Source organism: Elephantulus edwardii, unplaced genomic scaffold (genome assembly GCF_000299155.1).
Source record: "Elephantulus edwardii isolate Elephantulus edwardi_28Jun2011 unplaced genomic scaffold, EleEdw1.0 scaffold00033, whole genome shotgun sequence".
NCBI classification, from domain to species: domain Eukaryota; kingdom Metazoa; phylum Chordata; class Mammalia; order Macroscelidea; family Macroscelididae; genus Elephantulus; species Elephantulus edwardii.
The window spans coordinates 19,368,869-19,391,228 of NW_006399783.1; the positions used below are offsets into that span (position 1 = coordinate 19,368,869).

General features: G+C 38.9%; 1 protein-coding gene across 1 annotated transcript in view; it reads left to right on the plus strand.

The window, feature by feature from the left end:
• FAF2 (Fas associated factor family member 2) overlaps positions 1 to 22,120 on the plus strand; it is a 67,347-nt gene extending 45,227 nt beyond the window's left edge. Inside the window, exons 3-11 of the mRNA XM_006884379.1 lie at positions 842 to 976; positions 3,856 to 3,932; positions 6,635 to 6,773; positions 8,498 to 8,583; positions 8,681 to 8,772; positions 10,571 to 10,748; positions 13,304 to 13,475; positions 13,974 to 14,117; positions 21,872 to 22,120. Coding sequence (XP_006884441.1) covers positions 842 to 976; positions 3,856 to 3,932; positions 6,635 to 6,773; positions 8,498 to 8,583; positions 8,681 to 8,772; positions 10,571 to 10,748; positions 13,304 to 13,475; positions 13,974 to 14,117; positions 21,872 to 22,054 — 1,206 coding nt within the window. The 3' untranslated portion in view covers positions 22,055 to 22,120. The remainder of the gene's footprint in view (positions 1 to 841; positions 977 to 3,855; positions 3,933 to 6,634; positions 6,774 to 8,497; positions 8,584 to 8,680; positions 8,773 to 10,570; positions 10,749 to 13,303; positions 13,476 to 13,973; positions 14,118 to 21,871) is intronic.
• The last annotated feature ends 240 nt before the right edge of the window (positions 22,121 to 22,360 follow it).

Sequence of the window (22,360 nt, forward strand, 5' to 3'; positions counted from 1 at the left end):
TTTTTCCCCTATTATTTTAAGAGAGATCTCCCTAAGAAAACAGCCCACATGTATCCAGTCATCAACTAGAAGGCTTTTTTGAGTAATAGAACCAGAATTCATATGCTCAATTCCAGAATCCTCCATGTAATACCAGACTGTCAGGGCTGCTCCCTTGTACAACTCCAGTTGCACACTTTCCACTGTATATTCTAGGTGGCTGGCTTTCATGGGCCTCTAAAGGGAAACACATTATATACTGTTGTTGGTGTTAGATGCCATCAAGTTAACTCATAGCGACCCTGTGAACAAAAGATCTGAAACTAGTCCTATCCTCACACTTCTGACACACAAGGGCCTCCTGCAGCAGTAACCTTGTCAGTCCACCTGGTTGAGGGTCTTCCTCTCCTTTGCCAATTTCTCAACATCATGTCCAGCTAGTAATATGACCAAAGTATATTACGTAAAGCTTCATCATTTTTGCCTCCAAAGAGCACTCTGGCTGCATCCTCTCCAAGACATATCTGTTAGTTTTCTGGAATGTTCAGTGTTCTTCTCCTAAATTGCACATATCATTTACCAAAAGCAATGTGCCTGCCGCATAAATACAGCTTTCAGGCAGTTCCCCCATCTCCCTGCTATGTATGAATTCTGGCGATCTCCATGCATGGTGCTTCCCACTGCAGTAGATGTGTTTTTTTGCCATTGTGTTGATTAAAAGGTCTATAAAGAGACACTCCTCGGGTGACCTTTTGTTGTATTAAGGTTCAATCTGTTTTGAAACATCATGCAATGGTTCTTCACTCTGGGTTGAATTGACTGGCACTGAAATTCTTGCTTCCTTTCCCCCACTACATTCCAGGCTGCTGTACAGGACAGATTGAATGAGCAAGAAGGTGTACCAAGTGTTTTCAACCCGCCTCCTTCCCGACCCCTGCAGGTTAATACAGCAGACCACAGGATCTACAGCTATGTTGTCTCAAGACCACAACCAAGGGCAAGTGATTTTGCAGCTGAAATATTTTTAACAGTTTATCAGTTTGGCCATGTTAATTTTACAGTATGATAGAAATGAAAAAAAATACTCAAAATGAAAGCAGTTAGCTACTCTGAAGTCCTTGGTAAAGTTAGTGGGTATATCATATCCTTGACTCCTTAATGAGTCCTAAGTCACTATTTTATTTTCTGTTGTTTGCCAGTTACTTGGGGAGTATTTCCGTGAGTACATAATAGATTTATTTACATGTCTAAAAGTGTTTACTAAATATTAATGTCCCATGTTTTTTTAAAAAAAAATTACACTTGCTGAAGAATTTCATTTCTTCTTGTAACTTTTAAGTTATTTGACGGCATTACATCCTATATTTCATCAAACTCCTATGGCTTTTATTGGTTGCTATTTGGTTGATTTTTCTATTTTTTTTTTCTTTTATTCATTGTTACACATTTTCTTCCTTCTCCCCCTACCAGCCCACCCCTCAGTGCATCCAGATTGTTATCATACTAATGTCCGACTTTTAAGTTAGAATCTGTTGACAGGTTTAGTTTGATTAATATTATTTACTTAATTTTAAGTCACTTCTGAAGAAGTTCTTGGGTCATATATGAGGAGCTTTAGCCACATCTTTGAAATTATTCTTAGGGCTGATAGCAAAAAGATTTGGAAGTGCTCCGGTGTATTTGGTGTTTTATTGCTGGGGATACAGAGATGTACTGAGAGCTAGTCTTCCTCTCAAATTGCTCAGAATTTTCCAGAGAAATCAGATGTGTATACAGATAATGAATTCCAGAGAACTTGATATTTCTCCTTCTTTTTCTTTTCTTAATTAAAGAAAACTAATTTTTAAAATTTTTTTAAATAATTTTAATGAACATTTACAGAGAATTTGGATTTCCATTCATTCATTGCTGCACTTCTCTACCCGCCCAGCCCTCTCCCCCCGACCCCCAGTAAAAGAACTGATTTTTAATACTTTTGAGCAGTAGGAGTTTCTTTTTTTAACCAGGAGTTATACACAGCTGCTGTAGTTAATTTAGAATTTAAAAAAATAAGTTCTCTTAGAATGTGCACCACTTAGAATTTCCTTCATCACTGTAAATTTATTAGTTGTGCTTACCAACATTTAGAATGTGGAGTTTCTAAGTAATCATTTTGAGTAATCTGTGTATAAATGCACAGATTCCTAGAGTATTTGTATGACTCAAAGATAGTTCTGTTTATTCCTGGTGTTTTTTCTGCCTCTTTGGGGTTTGATACCCTAATATCACAGAGAAGATTCTACATTAGCATAATATTATATATAAGAATGTATGTTATAAAATAAAGAGCCCCACTTGTAGCTAGCTTGCAATTAATAGTAGTAGTAATTAACATTGTCAAGCTTGTTAAAGGGACCTCTGGTGGCATAGTCATAGGGAGTTGTACTGCTAACCCAGAGGTCGTATTGCTGGCTAGTCAAACCCAGTGACTCTCTCAGAGAAATAATGAGCAGTCTCCTCTTACATGATTTACAGCCTCCAGAAACCTGCTGGAGGTTCAGCTAGGAGTCAGTTCCAACTCAGTGTCCATGTGTTTGAGTTTGGGAGCATTGTTAAAGAAAATTACACACACACTGAGTGACTTTTTTTTTTTTTTTAAATTTTTTGTGTGTGTGTGTGTGAACTGGGGAGAGGGAAAGGGGCATGTGTGTAAAAATGTGCAACAAAGAATGAATGAAAATCTACCTTTTCTATAAACTTTCTTTAAAATCACGATTAAAATAAAAAATTTTATTAAAAAGAAAATTACAGTTAACATTGCTAAGGATAATAGTTAATAGAGATTTTCAGTTGTGGTTAGTATTATCGTTTTATATACTGTGTCCAAGGTAATAATAGTACCTTTCTTTTTTTTTGGCATAGTTCTTTTCAGTTTATTGCATCAAAGAGTTACACTAGTCCAAATTAAAAGTGGACCCCAAATGGTTACATTATATAAGCTGTGAAGTTTTAAACTTGTGACGGGGACAGAAGGGAAATTTTCTACTCATTGCAAAGACATCCTCACTTACGCTTCAGGGAGCCACAAGCACTTAAAACCCATGAACCTTCAGCCCGTCATCCTTAGCCTGTCCCGTCTATACCAGGAACTGGCATATGTTCTTGCACTGGTCACCCTGTAGCTGAATTACTTCTCCATATTCTGGATACCATTGCAAGCAAATTTCTTCTTAAATGCCTTCACTGGTTTTATTATTATCATAATCATCAGTGATCCCTTGAACAATTGTAAGGGTTTTCCTGCCATTTCTCTATTGAATTCTTATGTGGATATAATCCTCAGTCCCAACAGGAAGCAGGTCATCACCCTTACTAGCATCAGCAAGGGGGTCGAAAGAGTGGAGGTTCTGGATAGCAGACATACAATAAGATTCCTTTTCTTCTGTGGAAACGGCCTGTGGAAGGTAGTGGTGGAAGAAGGCAGACGAGGGGACTGAGGGTCAGGAAGCGAGAGGGCTCAAGGGGGAGGCAGCTTAGTCCTCGGCGGCGGCTCAATGATTGGGAGTAACTTCCTTTCTTGTTGTTCCTGTGTACCATCTAAAATCTTGAAAGAATACAATTGAATTTGACAATAAGTAAGGTCAGAAAAATCACTAAAGCAGTTATAATATAAAAATAAAATATGTGAAAAGACACATATTCTCATAGTGGCTAAAATGAGATCTAAGGTAGTTGGTCTGTAAGAAGATTTAGGTGGCCAGGAAGAGGGAAACATGTTGGAGAGGAAGAAATACTATGTATGAAAGGCCAGCAAAGAGGAGGTTAGCCATTTTGTCACATGTTAGGGATTGAGAGAACCATGTCTAACTTTGGTGGGATTTTGTTTGTTTATTTCAGGGACTGCTTGGATGGGGTTATTACTTGATAATGCTTCCATTCCGGTTTACTTATTACACAATACTTGATATATTTAGGTAAGTATCTTTACGTTTCAGTAACACTGAATAGAGTTTGGAACATTCAGCTTAGAATCAGACATGTGCTTTCTCAGTTTGGACTTAGAGTTTGTGATCAGACTGAATGTTTTCCTAAGCAGTCTTCTAATGTAGTATGAAAAACTTGTAGTATGAAATTGTTCAAATGTAGTGACAGGTGTTATGAAATGGAGTTGTTAAAGTTAGTCTTGCCTATAATTTCAAAGAATTGGTCTACCTTTATTGGTTATCCATACACATGTATTTGTTAGCTCTATATTCTTTAGCTAATCTTCATGCCCTCTTCTATCATAACTATTATCTCCTATTTCAGTTATCACTTGTGATAATTTTTACCCCACACCACTTCTTTTCCATCTGACTTCTGGTAATCTCAACAAAGTCCCTTGCTCAAAGGTTAACCAGTTCTTCCTAGGTTCCTTCTTTACCAGTAGACAACTCTGGTATATTTCACCCTGTCTTGGCAGCACATACATTGCTGATATTAGAAACTCTTCCATATGTTTACCCACTTGCTCGATACTCATATTTCTTTTAGCTTCTTCCAAGTATCATTAAAATGGTCATCAACAAAAGCTAGAAAATATTGGGTAGGGTCTGATTAGCTGCCATATCAGGTTTGGGATATCTGGTGTAGAGCTGAATGGTTCTTGAACTCAACTTGGTCTTTATGGGGGGAAAGATGGGACACGTAGGCCAAGAGACAAAACTAGAATATGTGGTCTGGGCCTTGTATATTGGGCACGCCAACCCCTCCTTCCAATTATGAAGCCACAGAGGCCATCAAGTATTAAGGCCAGATTAGAACATTTTATCTTTACCATTTTAGCATCTGCTTAGTGGTTTCCATGCTTTAGCATAGTTCTTAATGGTCCCCATTAGCTGATCCATGCTCTTTCCATCCTGTTTATTTAAAATTTGGCCACTTGATCATTTGACATCTCTATTTTTTAGAAAAGTTGATTGTGCTAAAGTATGAAGGCTGTGGGAATGTATTGTAATCACAAACAGAAAATGTTGAAAGCCTTAATCAAGATTTAAAGACGTATAATTTGAAAAATAATAGGATAATCCTAAAATAATATTAGGGGAATTAGAAACTGCTGATACAATCAAAATAGCAATCTACTAAAGAATTTCTAACTACTCCTCCACATGCACAACTTCTGTTTTATGACTTTAATTTGCTCTGGAATTCTTGTGTCAGTAAATTTAATTTGATTGTTGAGGAAAAATTCCAAGTAGTATTGTATACATATAGGGAATGTGTTGAGGGAATAAGGCATTTGCTTAAGATTTGGTAAGAAAAGTATCATATTCTAGCTACCTTTTCTGTGCTGACAGTTCCATAAATAAATGAATACTGTTTGCTTTCCTTCAGAAAATATGCATGGCATGTGTTACTAATTTAAATGCAGCTGTGTCATCCAGTCAACTTGTTTAATGTTTTAGAGCATATTGACTTATCAGAGCCTCCTATGGAAACCCACAGGATATAAAATGGGGCTTCATGAATGTGATAGGATAAGATGATGTGTAATACAATGAGGTATGCACATTCTTAACCTTATAATAAATAACCAGTACTCTAAATCTGGCAAACCATAAATCATCAAGCAGGATGTGTTTGCTCCCTTGAAAAGTGAGTGAGCAAGTTAATCATGACTTCCAGTTCCAGTTTGAGGTTCCTGTCCATAATTTCAGTACCTCAGGAATGTTGTTGTTGTTGTTATATGCCATTGAGTTGCTCGCGACTCATAGCGACCCTATGTACAACAGCCCTAAAACCTGCTCTCTCTTGTGCCAGTCTCACTGCCTCTGACATGCCCATCCCAATTACCCCAGTCACTGAATCAGTCCACCATATAGAGGGGTCTTCCCCTCCTGCGCTGTCCTTCCACCCTCCCAAGCATGATATCCCTCTCCAAGGACCTGTCCCTCCTTACATCATGTCCAAAGTATGTTAGACGAAGCCTCAGAATCTTTGCCTCCAAGGAGCAGCCTGGTTTAACCCTCTCCAGGATGGACCTGTTTGTTTTTTTGGCAGTCCATGGTACATTCAGTACTCTTTTCCAGCACCACAGCTCAAAGGCATCAATTTTCCTTCTATCCTCCCTAGTCATATGAAATAAAAATTCAAAATTCCAAGAGTCTAGAACCAGAAAGGGAAAAGACAAGTAGGACAACCAGGAAGTGCTTCGAACTTCTTGAGATGAAAGGAGTGTTCTGTGTCTCCAGTGTCCATAAGGAAAGCCACTAACCATCTGGTTATGTGGAGCCTATGACTCAAGAACGGAAATTTCAACTGTATTTAATTTTAATTAATTTACATTTGATAATCACCCATGACTAGTGGAGGCACACCTAACCCATGATCGTTTTAAGCATTATCTTCCTCTCTCGGCTCTTCTACCACTACGTTATTCTGCAAAAAGCACTCAGCATTTGTTTAAGCCAGTGTTGGCATTTGTAATACTTATAGTTTCTTGAACAAGCAATGGAATGACACTTGCTGCTTTGCAAATTTTGAGCCAGACTCTTGGTTGTGGTCTGCCCACAGACTGTTCATTTCCTTTTATTGCCATTCCTCTGGCCCTGTTATAGGCTTCTGTACAAATGGGCTTACACCATATGCACTATCGTAAGCTGGATTCATGTGATACTTATTCCTTCCTCCCCAGGTTTGCTCTTCGTTTTATACGGCCTGACCCTCGCAGCCGGGTCACAGACCCTGTTGGGGATATTGTTTCATTTATGCACTCTTTTGAAGAGAAATATGGGCGGGCACACCCTGTCTTCTACCAGGGAACGTACAGCCAGGTCAGTGCCACAAGCCACATGGATGCCAATTTCTCGATATGATTTTATCCCTAGAGGACAGAATAGCCTAGCACTGTTCATGTCAGTCTTTTATTCAGAAATCTTAGGTAGCACTGCACTGTTTATAGAAAAGTGGGGTCTGGGGAGAGACCTGATAGCTAAGCCCTCCTGGAGCCAATCCCAATCTCAGATATCTTTTCTTACATGACTTGATCTCTGTTCCATAGTCCCAGCTAAACCATTTTCTGTGTCTGTGCCTTTGCTTTTTGCTGTTCCTTCTGCCTGAAATGTCTGTGAATTGGAATCTTACCTGTTCTTCAAATAGTTCATGTAACTCCCTTCCTGTAGCCTCTTCCTGAGTATTGTGCCCTATCTTGCCTTGCAAGTCAAAACAGTTATCTTTCCTTTTATTCTCTCATAGTTTTGTTTTTGAACTTACAGCAATTTTACCTTCTTCCTTATAATTGTTTATATTTATGTCTTCTTTGCCAGAATTGTCAGCCCTTAAAGACATGGCCAAAGTCTTAAAAAAAAAAAAAATCACAGAATTGAATGAGTACATGGACTCAAAGTGCCACATTCATTCAACCTAAACAGCATAAACTTTTGATCCTATTACTTCTTGAGGGAAAATCTAGATAGACCCTGTGGTGTTTAAGGAGCCCTGGTGGCTTAATCTATAAGAGAATTACACTCCTAACTCCAAAAGCTGCATGTGTCTGATGGTTCAAATCAACCAGCAGCTCTGTAAAAGGAAGATGGAAACTACTCCCATACAATTTACAGTCTCAGAAACCCGATTAAGTAAGTTACATGTTGGTTCTGAGTCAGTAGCTATTAGAAAAAGAGAGTATTATTTTTAATCCCTAGTTTGCCAAAGAAAAACATAAAAAGTACTTATGTGAGCATAGATAAGTTTACTTTAATTATACAGCTTTCAGGGGTCCTGAGGCTCCCTGGAGAAAAAGAACAATATTTACCTTTGCTTCCTGTTTTGATTCTCCTGTATCTGCTTTTTCTCATAATTTCTTAGCTATCTTGCCTCACTCAACAAACATTAAGTACCTCCTACTATATGCCAGGCCTTTTACTCCGTGCTAGAAATACCAAATAAATAGATGAGAACTCTTATGCACCCGAAGGGCTGTATTTCCCAGGGTAGACCAACCATTGGTCATTCAGTAAACCTACATTGAAAAGCAAAGATCTTTTTAAAACTTAAGCTCTTTAGAATGCCTTGGGTCCCCTCATCTTACTTGTTACGTTGCCTGGTTCACCTTCCCAGTTATTTTTCATTTCTAAGAATGCAGTAACTGTCAAGCAGCAAAATTCTCACCACCTTTTTCATGTGATCAGATTCTCCTGTTTTGTTTTTGTTTTCTTTAGACTGTGGGAATGGCTTTTTTGTGGTTTCTTGAAGACTTGTGTTTGTCAGACTATTCTCATGAGCTTGATGCTATTCAAATCTTATAATAACACGAAAACCTTTTTACTAAAGCTTTTAGCTTGAATTTTCTACAGGTTGAAAAAGGCCAAGGGTATGAAGGTAGGGACCTAGGTATTTGGTTTCCTGTTAGCCTTTTGTTTTGGTTGGTTGGTTGGTTAATTGGTTAGTTGGTTGGTTTTGTTCTTAAACCCATAGCTGTATTCATTAGGATTCTAACCCTATATAAAAACTCAAGGTCCAGTCATCCTAAATATTCATTAACATCTTTTTCTTATAGGCACTTAATGATGCCAAGCGAGAGCTTCGATTTCTTTTGGTTTATCTTCATGGAGATGATCACCAGGATTCTGATGAATTTTGTCGGTAGGTGAAACGCACCTTTCTTTCCCTTTTCAGATCTTATGTACCTGATATTTTCTAGTCTGAAGTTGTTCTTATATCCTTTTCTCCCTCTCTGTAGCAATACACTCTGTACACCAGAAGTCATTTCACTCATTAACACTAGGATGCTCTTCTGGGCATGCTCCACAAACAAGCCTGAGGGATACAGAGGTAAGCTTTGTTTATTTTCCTTTCTGAGGTTGTTGGTTATCTTTGGAATGATCTAGGAAGACATGCCATTTATTGCATGATTACGTAGTAGTACACATAATGTCAATTGCCATTTATACATTATTTCATCTAATGCTCATCATTCTTAAGAAATAGGGTTGTGTTACCTCCACTTGATGGATTAGGACATAGGCAGAGTGTTTAAACTATTGGCCCAACATCTAGGCAAGTTTTGGATCAAGTGTAGGTGTGTCTGTCACCAAAGCCTAATCTTTACAGTTAGCCATTGTTGTCAGAGTTTGCTTACAAAACAGTACATCTAGTCCTGGCCAGCACTTTTTACTGGAGAATTTATTCTTTCATCAGCAATTCCAACAGCTTATACAGTGATGACATTGTCTAAGTACCTTGAGTAAGTTCTGATTTTGGTTGACAATAACTTTTAACTGGAAATGGTTATTTTGAGAAGTCAGTATATTCTGTGAAGAAAAATGTAGTTTATTGTATTACAGCTTTACAGCTACTTTTCATCAGCCTAATACAACACGGTGAGCAGATGTTTTCCCTACATCCAATAATGTGAATCTGATTTTTTAAAAATATCTGATTAGCTCCTGTAGTGTGTGTATTGTCATTCTAATGTGATTTTGATTGGAGACCAAGGATATTTTTCCAAATATCTCTTAAACCATAAGAAAAATAGGTGAAACTAATGATAAAATCTTGGTTATGTAGAGACCACTTTTCTAGATTCCAGTGGAGCAGAAAAGCTATCCATTTTAGGGAGGGGCGAAAGTCATATGAAAAGAGTTAAGGAAAGAATTAGACAGGAGGAAGGAAAGAGGAAGATGGTGGGGACCAGCACCAAGAGCATCAGACTGAGGCTTCTCCACTCGGGGAAGAATTGTGTTCTAAGCCCTGGTGGCATAGTGATAAGAAGTTGTGCTGCCAGTCCAAAGGCATGCAGTTTGAATCTACTAGCTGCTCCTTCGGAGAAAGATGGGCCATATTTTCCCATGTGGTTTACGTCCTCTGAAAACCCAGTGTGGTGGGTCAGCTATGAATGAGTCAGTTCTGCCTTGATGGCGTGTAACAAGCAGCAGTAGTTAGAATCTTCAGAGTTTTTTCTTGCCATCAAGTAGCTATTGTCCTAGAATATTTGCTTCTTTCCCCAGCATGATCATTGCAACTCCCATAAGAAAAGCCTATCATGTTGTGTTTGGATTGTGGTATTGGCAAAGGGTATTGAATATATGATGGACTTCCTGAAGAATAAACAGATTTCTATTGGAAGAAGTGCAGCCATAGTGTTCCTTTAGAAACAAGGATGATGAAACCTCATCTCACATACTTTAAAAAGTGTGTTGTCTGGAGGGTTTAGTGCCCATCTTACTTGAAAAGCTAGCAGCTCAGAGAAGCAGAGAACAGACTTCAACAAGATGGTTTGACACAGTGACTACAACAGTGAGTTTAAGCACAGCAAGCATAATGAGGATGGGGCAGGACTGGGCAAGATTTTTAGAACTGTTGTGCTTACGGTCACCATGAGTCAATAGCAGTTCAGCTAGCAGCTACCAACAACAACATTCAGTCAATCACCTGAGCATAGAGACACAAATACGTTAACAAAACTACTAAGAACTAGGAGAAAAAGAAAGATAGGCAGAGAATAAATAAATCTTTTGTTTCTCAACCGAGATTAAAGGAGTTCTCTTCTTACGTACTGTGTAAATGCTAAAGATTAATCTGCTTTACTGCCAAGTCCTACCCTTGATCTTTTGGGTATTCTTTCTGTCAGTGTCCCAGGCTTTGCGAGAGAACACATATCCATTCCTGGCCATGATTATGCTAAAGGATCGAAGAATGACTGTGGTGGGACGGTTAGAAGGCCTCATTCAACCTGATGACCTTATTAACCAACTGACATTTATCATGGATGCGAACCAGACTTACCTGGTGTCAGAACGCCTAGAAAGGTACAAATTGGTTCCTTTAAGTTGGAACTAAGAGGCTTTTGCTATAGATTTGAGGGGCTGACCTGTGCTCCACAAACATAGACTCCTTTCCTGTCTTAGCAAACTTTGAAATCCAATTCCATTTCGTATTAGAATATTCATGTAAATAATTATATTTTGGATAACCTTTTCTTAAAGGGAGCTCTGGTGGTTTAGTGGTAAGAAGTTGCACTGCCTGTTCAGAGGCATACAATTCACATCTGTCAGCTGCTCCATGGGAGAAAGAAGGGTAATCTCCTCTTGTACAATTTACTATTTCTGAAAACACTCTGGAGGGTCAGCTATGATTCAGTTCTGACTCAACAAAACATAACAACTGCCTTTTCTTAAGAGACATGGTTCAAAATAAACAATAAAGAACTTAAGTGTAGACTGTGTGGTATGGTACTAACTTCCCTACCATTGCATAAATAATGTCCGTGAATGTAGAAAAAGCACAGAGAAATTTAAAATCACACATATTCCTAACCACAACTTTTCACTTTCTGTAATGGTTTTTTGTTTGTTTGTGTTTTGTTTTGTTTTTTTGTTGGGTTTGTTTTTGGTTGGTTTTTTTGGTGGGTTTTTTGGTGTTGTATTTTGTTTGTTCTGTGTTTTGTTTTTTTTTTTTCCTTTTAATGCTTCATAAACATGCATGTGCACCATTAAATGCATGGGTTTGAGTTTTGGGGTTTTTTTGTGGTTTTTTTTTTTAATTGTGAAGATACTATTTTATAAACTTTTTAAATACAATAATAGTAAAGCATTTTCTCTTGTTTTCAAATACTAACCTACCGTGTTGAGGTTTTTTGTTTTGTTTTGTTTTATGCCATGCTGTTTTTAATTGTGGCATAGCATCCTGTTATCTAAATTTTAATTTAACCAGGACATTTTGTTGTTGTTTTTTATTGCTTAAACATTTTTAATATTTTTAATAATTCTTAAATTCCTGAAAGTGCAGTTTCTGGTTTCGGACGTATTAATGTTATTTATAGACTTATAATGCAAAAAGATCACTGAGAAGTTATCCAGACTTAAACTTTAGTTCTTAATAATGTGGAAAATGAGGGGAGCTCTGGTGGCCTAGTGGCAAGAAGCTGTACTGCAATCCCAGAGGTACACGGTTCAAATCTACCTGATGCTTTGCCAGAGAAGGAGGGTAAATTTCCCTCCTGTACCAGTCAGATCTGATTTGACAGTACATGCACAATAAATACTAATAAAAAAATTTTTTTAAAAATAAAAAATTTGGAAAATGTTGTTATAAGAGGCAAACAAGATGTATATATATATAAACTCTCCAAATACAAGTATAGTGGAGTGCTCTGGTAACCTAGTGGCAAGAAGCTGTGCTGTAATCCTGAAGGTACGTGGTTTGAATCCACCAGCTTCTTGGAGGGAGAAGGATGGGAAGTCCCCTCCTGTGCAGTCAGATGCCTCTGAAAACCCACTAGAGGATCAGTTATGAGTCAGTTCCAACTTGACAGTACACAACAACAAACAATATGTATGAGAAGAAACTTCTGTGGTAGTAAAAGTATTCTCGATTAGTGTAGTAGTTACATTTAACAAAATTCATTGAATTGAAGATAGGTTTTCAAATGCTTTGGCTTAGCAAATGGATAAACAATTCCTTAAATTATGTGTTTAAGATTTGTGCATTTACGGTTCGAATCCACCAGATGCTCTGCCGGGGAAGGAGGGACAATCTCCTCCTGTACCAGTCAGATCTGATTTGACGGTACATGCACACAAAAATAATAAAAATTTAAAAAAGATTTGTGCATTTAACTTCATGTAAATTTTATTTAAAAGGAAAACCTATAAAATATATGGCATGCTTATCTATTGAAGCAGTCTGATTAGCTAAGGTATTGCTCTGTTAAAAGAAAAAGAACCACTGCAATCCCAGAGGTATGCAGTTCGAATCCACCAAATGCTCTGCTGGAGAAGGAGGGGCAATTTCCTCCTGTACCAGTCAGATCTGATTTGACGGTACACACACAAAAATAATAAAGTTTAAACAAAAAACAAAACAAAACAAAAAAGAACCATAGGAGGAAAAGATAAACAGATCAAAATGTTACAAAGTTTTCTCTTTGATTAAAGCAGTTCTAAATAATGTGTTTACCTTTTTCAGGTTTGTGTGTGTGTTTGTGTGTGTGTGTAATGTATACATGTGGGTTATTAGTTTCATGAAAAAAAGTACCAAAATGCTAATTCAGAAGGTTATTTTTTTGTGTAATCTTAATGATCTTGGTATTTGTGCAATATTAACTATGTTATAACAGAGAGAAAAGAAAGATAAATTTTAGAAGTTACAGAGGAAGGGGAAAGTCTGCCGTTTCTTTTTCCATTGAGTTAATCTTAGAAACAGTGGCTCATTTAGATTCTGCTGTATGGACTACCAGGCAGTCGGGTGAAATAGTTATTGACTAAGCTTATTTTTGCGTGTTCCCCTCTCCAAATATTCAGTTTAAGGAAGCAGACCTTTGTAAGATTGCCATTTTCCCTGTATCCTTTTGATCTATCCACAGAGAAGAAAGAAACCAGACACAGGTGCTGAGGCAGCAGCAGGATGAGGCGTACTTGGCCTCGCTCAGGGCTGATCAGGAGAAGGAAAGAAAGAAACGTGAGGAGAGGGAAAGGAAGCGGCGGAAGGAAGAGGAGGTACAGCAGCAGAAGCTGGCAGAGGAACGAAGGCGACGGGTAGGGGACCTTGGCTTTTATACCTGTGACGACGGCCAGAATGCAAGGATTTACCATCTTGGTTTTTTCTTAAGTGTGAAAGGGGGATGAAAAGCTAGCAAATTTTAAAAAGTCAGACAGAATCGCTCTTGTTTTGTGAAAAAAAGTGATATAAATTACGATTCAAAATGCAGTTCACAGCAGTAGTTTTAAATCTTCTTTCCTTTTAATAGTTTTAGATGCTTTTTTTCTTTTTTCTTTACCTGTGTTGGCTAACCCAGAATTTCATTCATAATCCTGGTTTACTGTATCAATTGATGATAGCAAGAATCTTTTGTCTTTACCTTCCCTCAAATAGTTAAATATCTAAACTTAGCTAATAAGTAATACATGTTATATGAGGGGTTTTTTGGTGGTGATTTGTCATGAACTTTTATTCTGATTTCTTGACAAACATGCTTGATAATTTCTTGTTTCCTTATGAAGCCACAGTTTAACTTACACTTCATCTCTCTATAGAATTTACAGGAGGAAAAGGAGAAGAAGCTGGAGTGCCTGCCTCCTGAACCTTCCCCAGATGACCCCGACAGTGTCAAGATAATTTTCAAATTACCCAATGATTCACGAGTAGAGAGACGATTCCACTTCTCACAGTCTCTAACAGTAAGGGCCTCTTAAGTTGTTTGAACTCTATGTAGAGTTCGGGCTGTGGGTTTTAAGCCCTTTAGAGACTCAGGAATGTTATGATGTTTACTTCCCTGATGAACTGGGAGCAGACAGACAGATAGAAGGATGGGTGTGGACACTAGAAAGAATACAGTGAACTAGTGCTGGTTTCTATAGTTCTGTCTACTCAAGTCAATTATTAAGGTTTTCATTCATCTACCATTAAGTGTTGGGCTTCTGACTGAAAGGTCAGCAGTTCAAACCCACCAGCCACTCCATGGCAGACAGATTTGGCAGTCTATTCCCATAAGGAGTTACAGACTCAAATACCCTCTGGGACAGGTCTCTTCTATTCTAGGGTCACTATGATTCAGGATCCCTCAAAGGCAGTGAGTTTTAACTAGTTGTCATTGAGTCATTTCCAACTCATGGTGAGCCAGTGTATTGTAGGGTGGAACTGCTGTGTGACTTTTCAGAAGCAGAATGCCAGGCCTTATAGGGGGAAAGCATGGCTCAAACCACAGATTCATCAGTTAATTACTCAGAGACTCCACAGTATCCATAGGTAAACGTGTTTGTATTTCTGTAGCCTTGCTCATTCTCTGGAAAGGGATAGACAGAGTGTCAAAGAATAGTGGTCAAATTCTAATTGTTTGAAGGTTACTAGATGTGTTTTCTTGGTTAGTTTACTTAATCTATTAACCTCAATTTCCTCATAACTGTTTGTATTGACAGTTAGTATGCTGCCTTCCCAAATTTACTACTATTCTTTCCCCTGACCTTATAAGATAATCAGGAATAAATTGTTTGATAGAACTGAGGATGTCCTGTAGTCCTAGGAGGTTGGATAGTATAAACTTTGCTTCTCTTTACTTGAGAACTTCAGACAATTTAAAAACCTTTAACAAAGCCTCAGATTTCTCATCTCTAAAATGGGCATTAATCTATCCTCTGATAACTTTAAACTGATGATAAATGACTATGAGACACTGCGCAAGGCACAGCAGAAATTCACTCACTTCACTCATTGACATCAAGTTTAACCGAAGCGTAGCTGACCCGCCAGTAGGTTTTCAAAAGCTTTAGATCACATGGGAGCAGATTGTCCGTCTTTGTCCCATGGAGCCACTAGTGGATTCAGAGCAGCAGAGAGGCACCTCCTCTGAGCCCGCAGCACAGCTCCTTGTGGACTTGGCCACCACGACGCCCTCGGTAGGAACTAAACAGATAATTAAGACAGGGCCCTGGTCACTCACTAGGGAATACAAGATTCAAAGAGCTACTACAGAATTAAAATTATTAGGATCCTAGTTTAAAGTAAAAGATTAAGAAAAAAAATAGCTTTCTTATTTTGTTTATCTTTCAGTTATGCATTTATATATTGAAGGTAGGTGTTTATATCTAAAAATTGTGATAACGAAAATGTACCTAATACACATATAGCATTTCACATGGAGTAGGAGGTGGGGTGGTGACTGATTGTTAATCCCCAACTTTAAGAATCCATGTGCAAACCAGTTTTCAAATATGTGTGTGAATTGTAGCTTACATCTGTACTCTTTAGCAGCTTTGCTACCCTTACTCTGCTGTGTAGCCACATACACCTGAACTTTATAGAATCTATACTTCCACAGTTGTCAGGTGAAAATAGAACCCATATATATTCTCTTGAGAGTTTTTGAGGATGAATCTAGTAGAATTGTGGTCGAAAGAAAGCCATTTGTTCCCTAAACACTCAGTACTGAGAGAAGTATGAAGGATGAATAGGTGGTGACACAGTTGGTTTTAACTGCTCACAGATATCATAACACATGCAAATAACACTTTTTTTATATTTTGCATTCACTGCCAGTATCTCTCTGTGAGCTCTTCCCTCCTTAAATTGTCTCAAGAGTCAATGTATCATGGATTATTTTATTTTCTCTTGATAGTGGTTGTTGTTAGGTGCCATAGAGTAGACACATAGCAAGCATGTGAATATTGTGCTAGTCTGTGCTACCCTCATGATCACTATCTGCGCAGGCCATTGTGGTAGTCACTGGGTCAGTCATCTTGTTGAGAGTCTTCTTCTCTTTCTCTGACTCTCCCTTTGCCAGCATGGGGTCTTTCTCCAAGGATTTATTCCCCAAGAATATGCCCAAAGTAAGTGAGACAGAATTTCATCATTATTGTCTCTAAAGAGCACTCTGCACTTTCTTCAAGACATATTTGTTTGTTCTTTTGACAGTCTTTGTGATATTCCGTACTCTTCACCAGCGCCACAATTGAAAAGCATTGATTCTTTATTCATTGTACAGCTACAACTATCAGATACATAGCAAGCAATTAAAAAAGATCATGGTTTGAATCGGGTGCATCTTAGTCTTTAAACTGACATCCTTGTTCTTTAGCGCTCTAGAGAGGGCCTTGACAGCCGATTTCTCCGGTGTAGCACATATTTTGATTTCTTAATTGCTGGTACAATGGGTGTTGACTTTGGATCCAAGTAAAATTAATTTACTAACAATGTCAGTCTTTTTTTGCATTTATCATGATGTTGCTTATTGGGCCAGTGGTGAGAATTTTTGTTTTCTTGATGTTGAGGTGTAATCTACATTGAAGGATGTAGCCTTAGATCTTCTATAGTAAGTTTTTCAGGTCTTCTTAACTTTTTGCAAGCAAGGTTGTATCATCTGCATAAGAGCTTGATGAGCCTTCCTCCAATCCTAATGTCACATCCTTCTATATCCATCTTCCTGAATTTTTGCTCAGTAAACAGTGAATAGGTATGGAGAAAAGATGCAACCTTTAATGCACTGCTTTCCTGATTTTAAACCAAAATATAAAGAAGGATAAAGGATTAAAACTTTAGGTTTTATGAGTGAGCAGGAATGTGGCAACTGATTTTTTAATGAATATATATGAGAGAAGATCCAAAGTATGTCATTTTTCTATCCCATCACAAACACAGAGGAGGCTTTTATGGTGACATCATCTTTTAGCTGAAGATACCAACTCATTGTTGGGAGTGGTTGTTGTTATGTGCCATCTAGTTGCCTGTGATTCATAGCGACCCTGTGTGCAAGAGCCCTAAACCGGGCTCTATCCTGTACTAACCTCACTATCTTTGACACACCTACCTCCATTACTCCAGTCACTGAATCAATCCATCTTATCGAAGGTCTTCCTCTCTTACGTGTCCCTCAATTCTCCCAAACATGATGTCTCTCCAAGGAATGGTCCCTCCTTGTAACATGCCCCAAGTATGTCAGACAATGCTTCATAATCCTTGCCTCCAAAGAGCAGTCTGGTTTCACCCTCTCTAAGAAAAACCTATTTGTTCTTCTAGCAGTCCATGTTATATTCAACATTCTTCTCCAGCACCACAGCTCATAGACATTAATTCTCTTTCCATCATCCCTAGTCACTGTCCAGCTCTCCGACACATAGCACCCAATTGCGAAGACTGTAGCCCAAATCAGATACACCTTAGTCTCCAGCCTGATGTCATTGCTCATCAGTACTCTGGAGAGGTCACTCACAGCTGACTTTTCCAAAGCAATTTGTCTCTTGATTTCCTGGCTGTTGCTACCAAGAGTGTTGACTGTGGAGCCAAGCAAACTAAAACTGTTAACAATCTCAATCTTTTCACTATCCATCATGATGCTGCCAGTTGGCCCAGTGGTGAGAATTTTTGTTTTCTTGATATTGAACCTCAATCCATATTGAAGGCTGCAGTCCTTGACCTTCTGCATTCTGTAGCAAGTGCCTCAGGTCCTCCTCAGTTTCATCAGGAAGGGTTGTGTCATCTGCATAACGCAGGCTGTTGATGAATCTTCCAGCAATCCTGATGCCAGGGTAGTAGCGGGAAATGCCAGCTTTGGAAGAAAAAAAATTGCCAGCTTTGGACACTGGATTTTCATTAGTGGCAAGGATGGTGAAAATTCCTCTCACATACTTTGGGCATGTTGTCAGGTGGCACCAGTCCTTGGAAAAGGATACCATGCTGGGTAGAAGGTCAGTGAAATAGAGGAAGACCTTTAGCAAGATGGATTGACAAAAGTGATTGCAGCAGTGGTTTTGAGGATGGCAAAGATTGTGAGGATGATGAGGAATAAGACTGCTGATCATGGGGTTGCTATGAGTTAGACTCAATTCAGCAGCTCATAACAGAAACCATTATCATTAAAAAGGGAATAGAAAATATTGTTTCATCTTTAGAAAAAATCATTTGGGGTTTGTACCAAGAATACTTGGTGCAAGTCATATTGATGCCTCAAGAAAAGGAAAAATAACATTATAGAAAGTGCAGGGAATTGAAATGATAGAGACTGATATTGTTGTTATGTGCCAAGTTGGAGTTATCTGATAGCTAACCCTCCAGAGTGTTTTCAGAGGCTTTAAATCACACAGGAGAGGAGTGCTCATCTTTGTTCTACAGATCAGCTGGTAGATTTGAACCATGTGGTTTTTGGTTAACAGCGTAATTTCTTATCGTTTATCGGGCCACCAGAGCTCTGTAATAGGCTAATAGGAAACTGAAAATAACAGTAGGAAGTGGGTAAGGAATTGCATTGCTAACCCAAAGACAGGTGATTTAAATTCACCAGCTGCTCCACAGAAGAAAGATGGATGATATTCTACCATGTGATTTATAGCCTCCAAAAACTCAGTGGAGACAATCTGAGTCAGTTCTGGCTCATGACATTGAGTTGAGTTGAGTTGTTGTTTGGTGCCATCAAGTCATAGACGACTCATAGCAACCCTATGAACGAACAGCCTGAGCACTGTTCGTACATAGAGTTTCCACAGGCAAGCCATTTCGGAAGTGGACTTGCTTCCAGGCATGATTTAGTCGGGAAGCTCCAGCCAACACTGTCCTTGGTCGCATAGCTTCCTTTTCACTAGGCCAACGTAGCTCTCTCTTTGTCGTCGCCGTTGTTATTGTTGTTTGGTGCCATCGAGTCATAGACGACTCATAGCGACCCTATGAATGAACGGCCTGAGCACTGAGTTCAGTTGAGCCCCTTAAAATATATAAAGGTAAGTTTACAAAAATGAAGGAAGGATGGTATACACAGACGAAAATAAACTTCGAAAACCTATAATTCTGACAGATGGACTGAAAAGAAAATAGCTTCTCAAAAAAATGAAGACTAAAAGCTCACAAGTTCTTGTTATTATTGTATACTATTGAGTCGCTTGTGACTCATAGTGACCCTGTGAACCGTGCCCTATCTTGAACCAGTCTCCAGCCCCATTACTCTAGTGACTGTGTCAATCCATTTTTTTCAAGGTCTTCCTCTCTTGCACTGTCCCCCTACCTTTCCAAGCATGATGTCTTTCTCCAAGGACGGGTCCTTCCTGGCCACATGCCCAAATATGAGTCAGAGCTTCAAAATCCTTGCATCTAAGGAACAGCCTGGTTTTTCCTTCTCCAGAAAGACCTGTTTGTTCTCTAAGCAATCAGTGGTGTGTTCAAGACTCTTCTCCAGCACCACAACTCAAAGGCATCGATTCTTCTATCATCATTGTCCAGCTTTCTGATGAATAGCAAGTAATTGTGAAGACTATGCCTTGGATCAGGTGCACCTTAGTCTCTATACTGATATTGTTGCTCTTCAGTACTCTTATCTTTTGATTCCCTGACTGCTGGTACCAGGAGTGTTGTTTATGGAACCAAGCAAGCTGATTCTGTTAACAAGCTCAGTCTCTACACCATTTGTTATGATGCTGACAATTATCGCAATGCTGAGAAATCCTTGTTTTCTTGATGTTGAACTGCAATACATATTGAAGTTTGCTGTTCTTGACCTTTTGCAGCAAACACCTCAGGTCCTCCTCAGTTTCAGCAAGCAAGGTTGTGTCATAGTGTTTCCTAATCTCTGGGTTAAAAAGATAGAGTTGAGCAGAACCCTTCATACACAACCCTTTGCCTCTGTTAGAAACAGTGCTTGATGGCTGTAGAGCAGGTCCAGGACTGTGCTCTTTGTGTATGTCACACGTCAGAGACAGGGACATATGGGCTGACCTATCCCCTGATGTGTTCCTCATATTTTTAGTCTTAACAGTGTAAGCCCTTTATACCTTGTCAGAGCCAGGAGCCCTGCCTACCAAGGGGCTGGAGAGGTGTTGGGTTTGGGGAGGGCTTTGGCATGTGTGCGCAAAGAAGTCAAAACTCAGGTGGCCTCAATGTCACTTCATGTCAGAGTGACAGCAAGATGAAATGATACATATAAGAAGGTAAGGATCTGTATGGGGAGAGGGATACACTCATGTTTTTTAATGTAGGTATGCATCTGTTGTCTATTTGCATGTGCACACACATTTCTAAGTCCATAAATTCTTTTCCTCCATTCACAGATAGTTGGCAGCAGCATCACCCCAATAATAATGTACATAGCTAACAAATAGATCATAGCTTCTAAACTCCATTGTCCTCTAAGATCCTTGGAAAAATGGCTAATTCATGGCCAGGGCAGGAGCAATACAGGATGAGTCTGGAGCATGTTATGCTAGAAATAGAAAGCAAAGAAATGCTCAAAAACAATGGGGACGTGTTAGAAAAACATTGACATTGGCTTAAATGAGCTCCTTCTTACTTTATTTAGAACAAATTGAACATTAAATAGTGAATATAACATTTTATAAAATAGGAAGCCATGTATCTGTAATTTATTGAAATAAATTAGGGGAGCTCTGGTGGCCTAGTGGCAAGAGCTGCACTACAATCCCAGAGGCTCATGGTTCAAATGCACCAGATGCTCTGCCTGGGAAGGAGGGACAATCTCCTCCTGTACCAGTCAGATCTGATTTGACGGTACACACAAATAGTAAAATAAAAATTTTTAAAAAAAAAAACAAATTAGTAAATGGAACATTTTAGGGACAAAATAGTTTTATAGTTTGTAAGTACTTTCCATAAAATATTAATTGCAAATGATTCGTTAAGCATAACTTAAAATGGAGATGCCAACAGACCACCTCAACCAGGTGATCAAAGTCAATATCAGAGCGATTGAGACAAGTTGAAGCTGTGCCACCTGGATAAGGTGTGTCAGGCGAGCTATAGCATCATTTTTGTGGCATCCCTGCCAAAGATGCCTCACCTGAATCTACAAATTGAGGGACATTTTACAAAATAAAAGATTTGAAGTCATCAGTTATTGAGAATTTTGTTGCACGCTGTGGTAAATAGATGGGGTGACTAAACACTATGATTTTAAATTGAATGCATGTGAAACTTGAATTAGGTCTTGACTGTAATGGATCAGTAAAAGTAATAATGAATTAATATGACTCTCCTGCTTTTTTTTTAGTGTTGTATTTTGGTTATTTGAAGATTATCCTTGTTTGTAATCCACATCCTCAAATATTCTAGGCTGTTAGAATATCAGATTGACAGCTTCCTCACAACTGATTTTGAGAGAAACAATTCTATGTCAGGTGTTTCTGTAACTATTTCTAAGTAAATATTTTAGCTTTGTACCAAAAATTGTCTAAGAAGGAGTACTTGAAGCACGGGTCAGACTAGCATTGGGTCTGTGTGATAAATCTGATTTAAAAGGGCTGTCCTAATAAGAAAGAAAAAAAAAAACAACCGTTTTAAAGGACTGCTATTTGTGACAGAGATGCAGGGTAGAATTCCAGTGTCCTGTGACTGCTCATATCCTGGCGTCACCCTCCAGCATTGCTGGCGTGCACTTTGACTTTTTAGGTGTGTAAATTGTTTTTTTTTCTCACCATCCTTCTTTTCTACATGGCCTCTGCAGGTAATCCACGACTTCTTGTTCTCATTGAAGGAAAGTCCTGAAAAGTTTCAGATTGAAGCCAACTTTCCCCGACGGGTGCTGCCCTGTGTCCCTTCAGAGGAATGGCCCAACCCTCCTACGCTGCAGGAGGCCGGACTCAGCCACACAGAAGTTCTCTTTGTCCAGGACCTTACAGACGAATGAACTTTTTCTTCCTTTCCCTCCCACCCCAATCCCTTAAAGAAATGGGGAAAGAAAAAAAAACACCAAAAAAAGAGAGAGAAATTCATATTATTATTATTATTATTATTATACAATATTTTTTTAAAAGACTGCTGCATCCTACAGAAGGATCAGAAACCATGCTGCCTGCGAGAGTCACGGCCTGTGCACGTGAGAGGTTAGGACCGCGTGACCAGGCCCCTCCCCCGCCTGCGCTGGCACCCGCACCTGCGGAACAGGAGACTGGGGAAGGGGACATGCCAGCCATCTTTCATTCATTCTTGCATT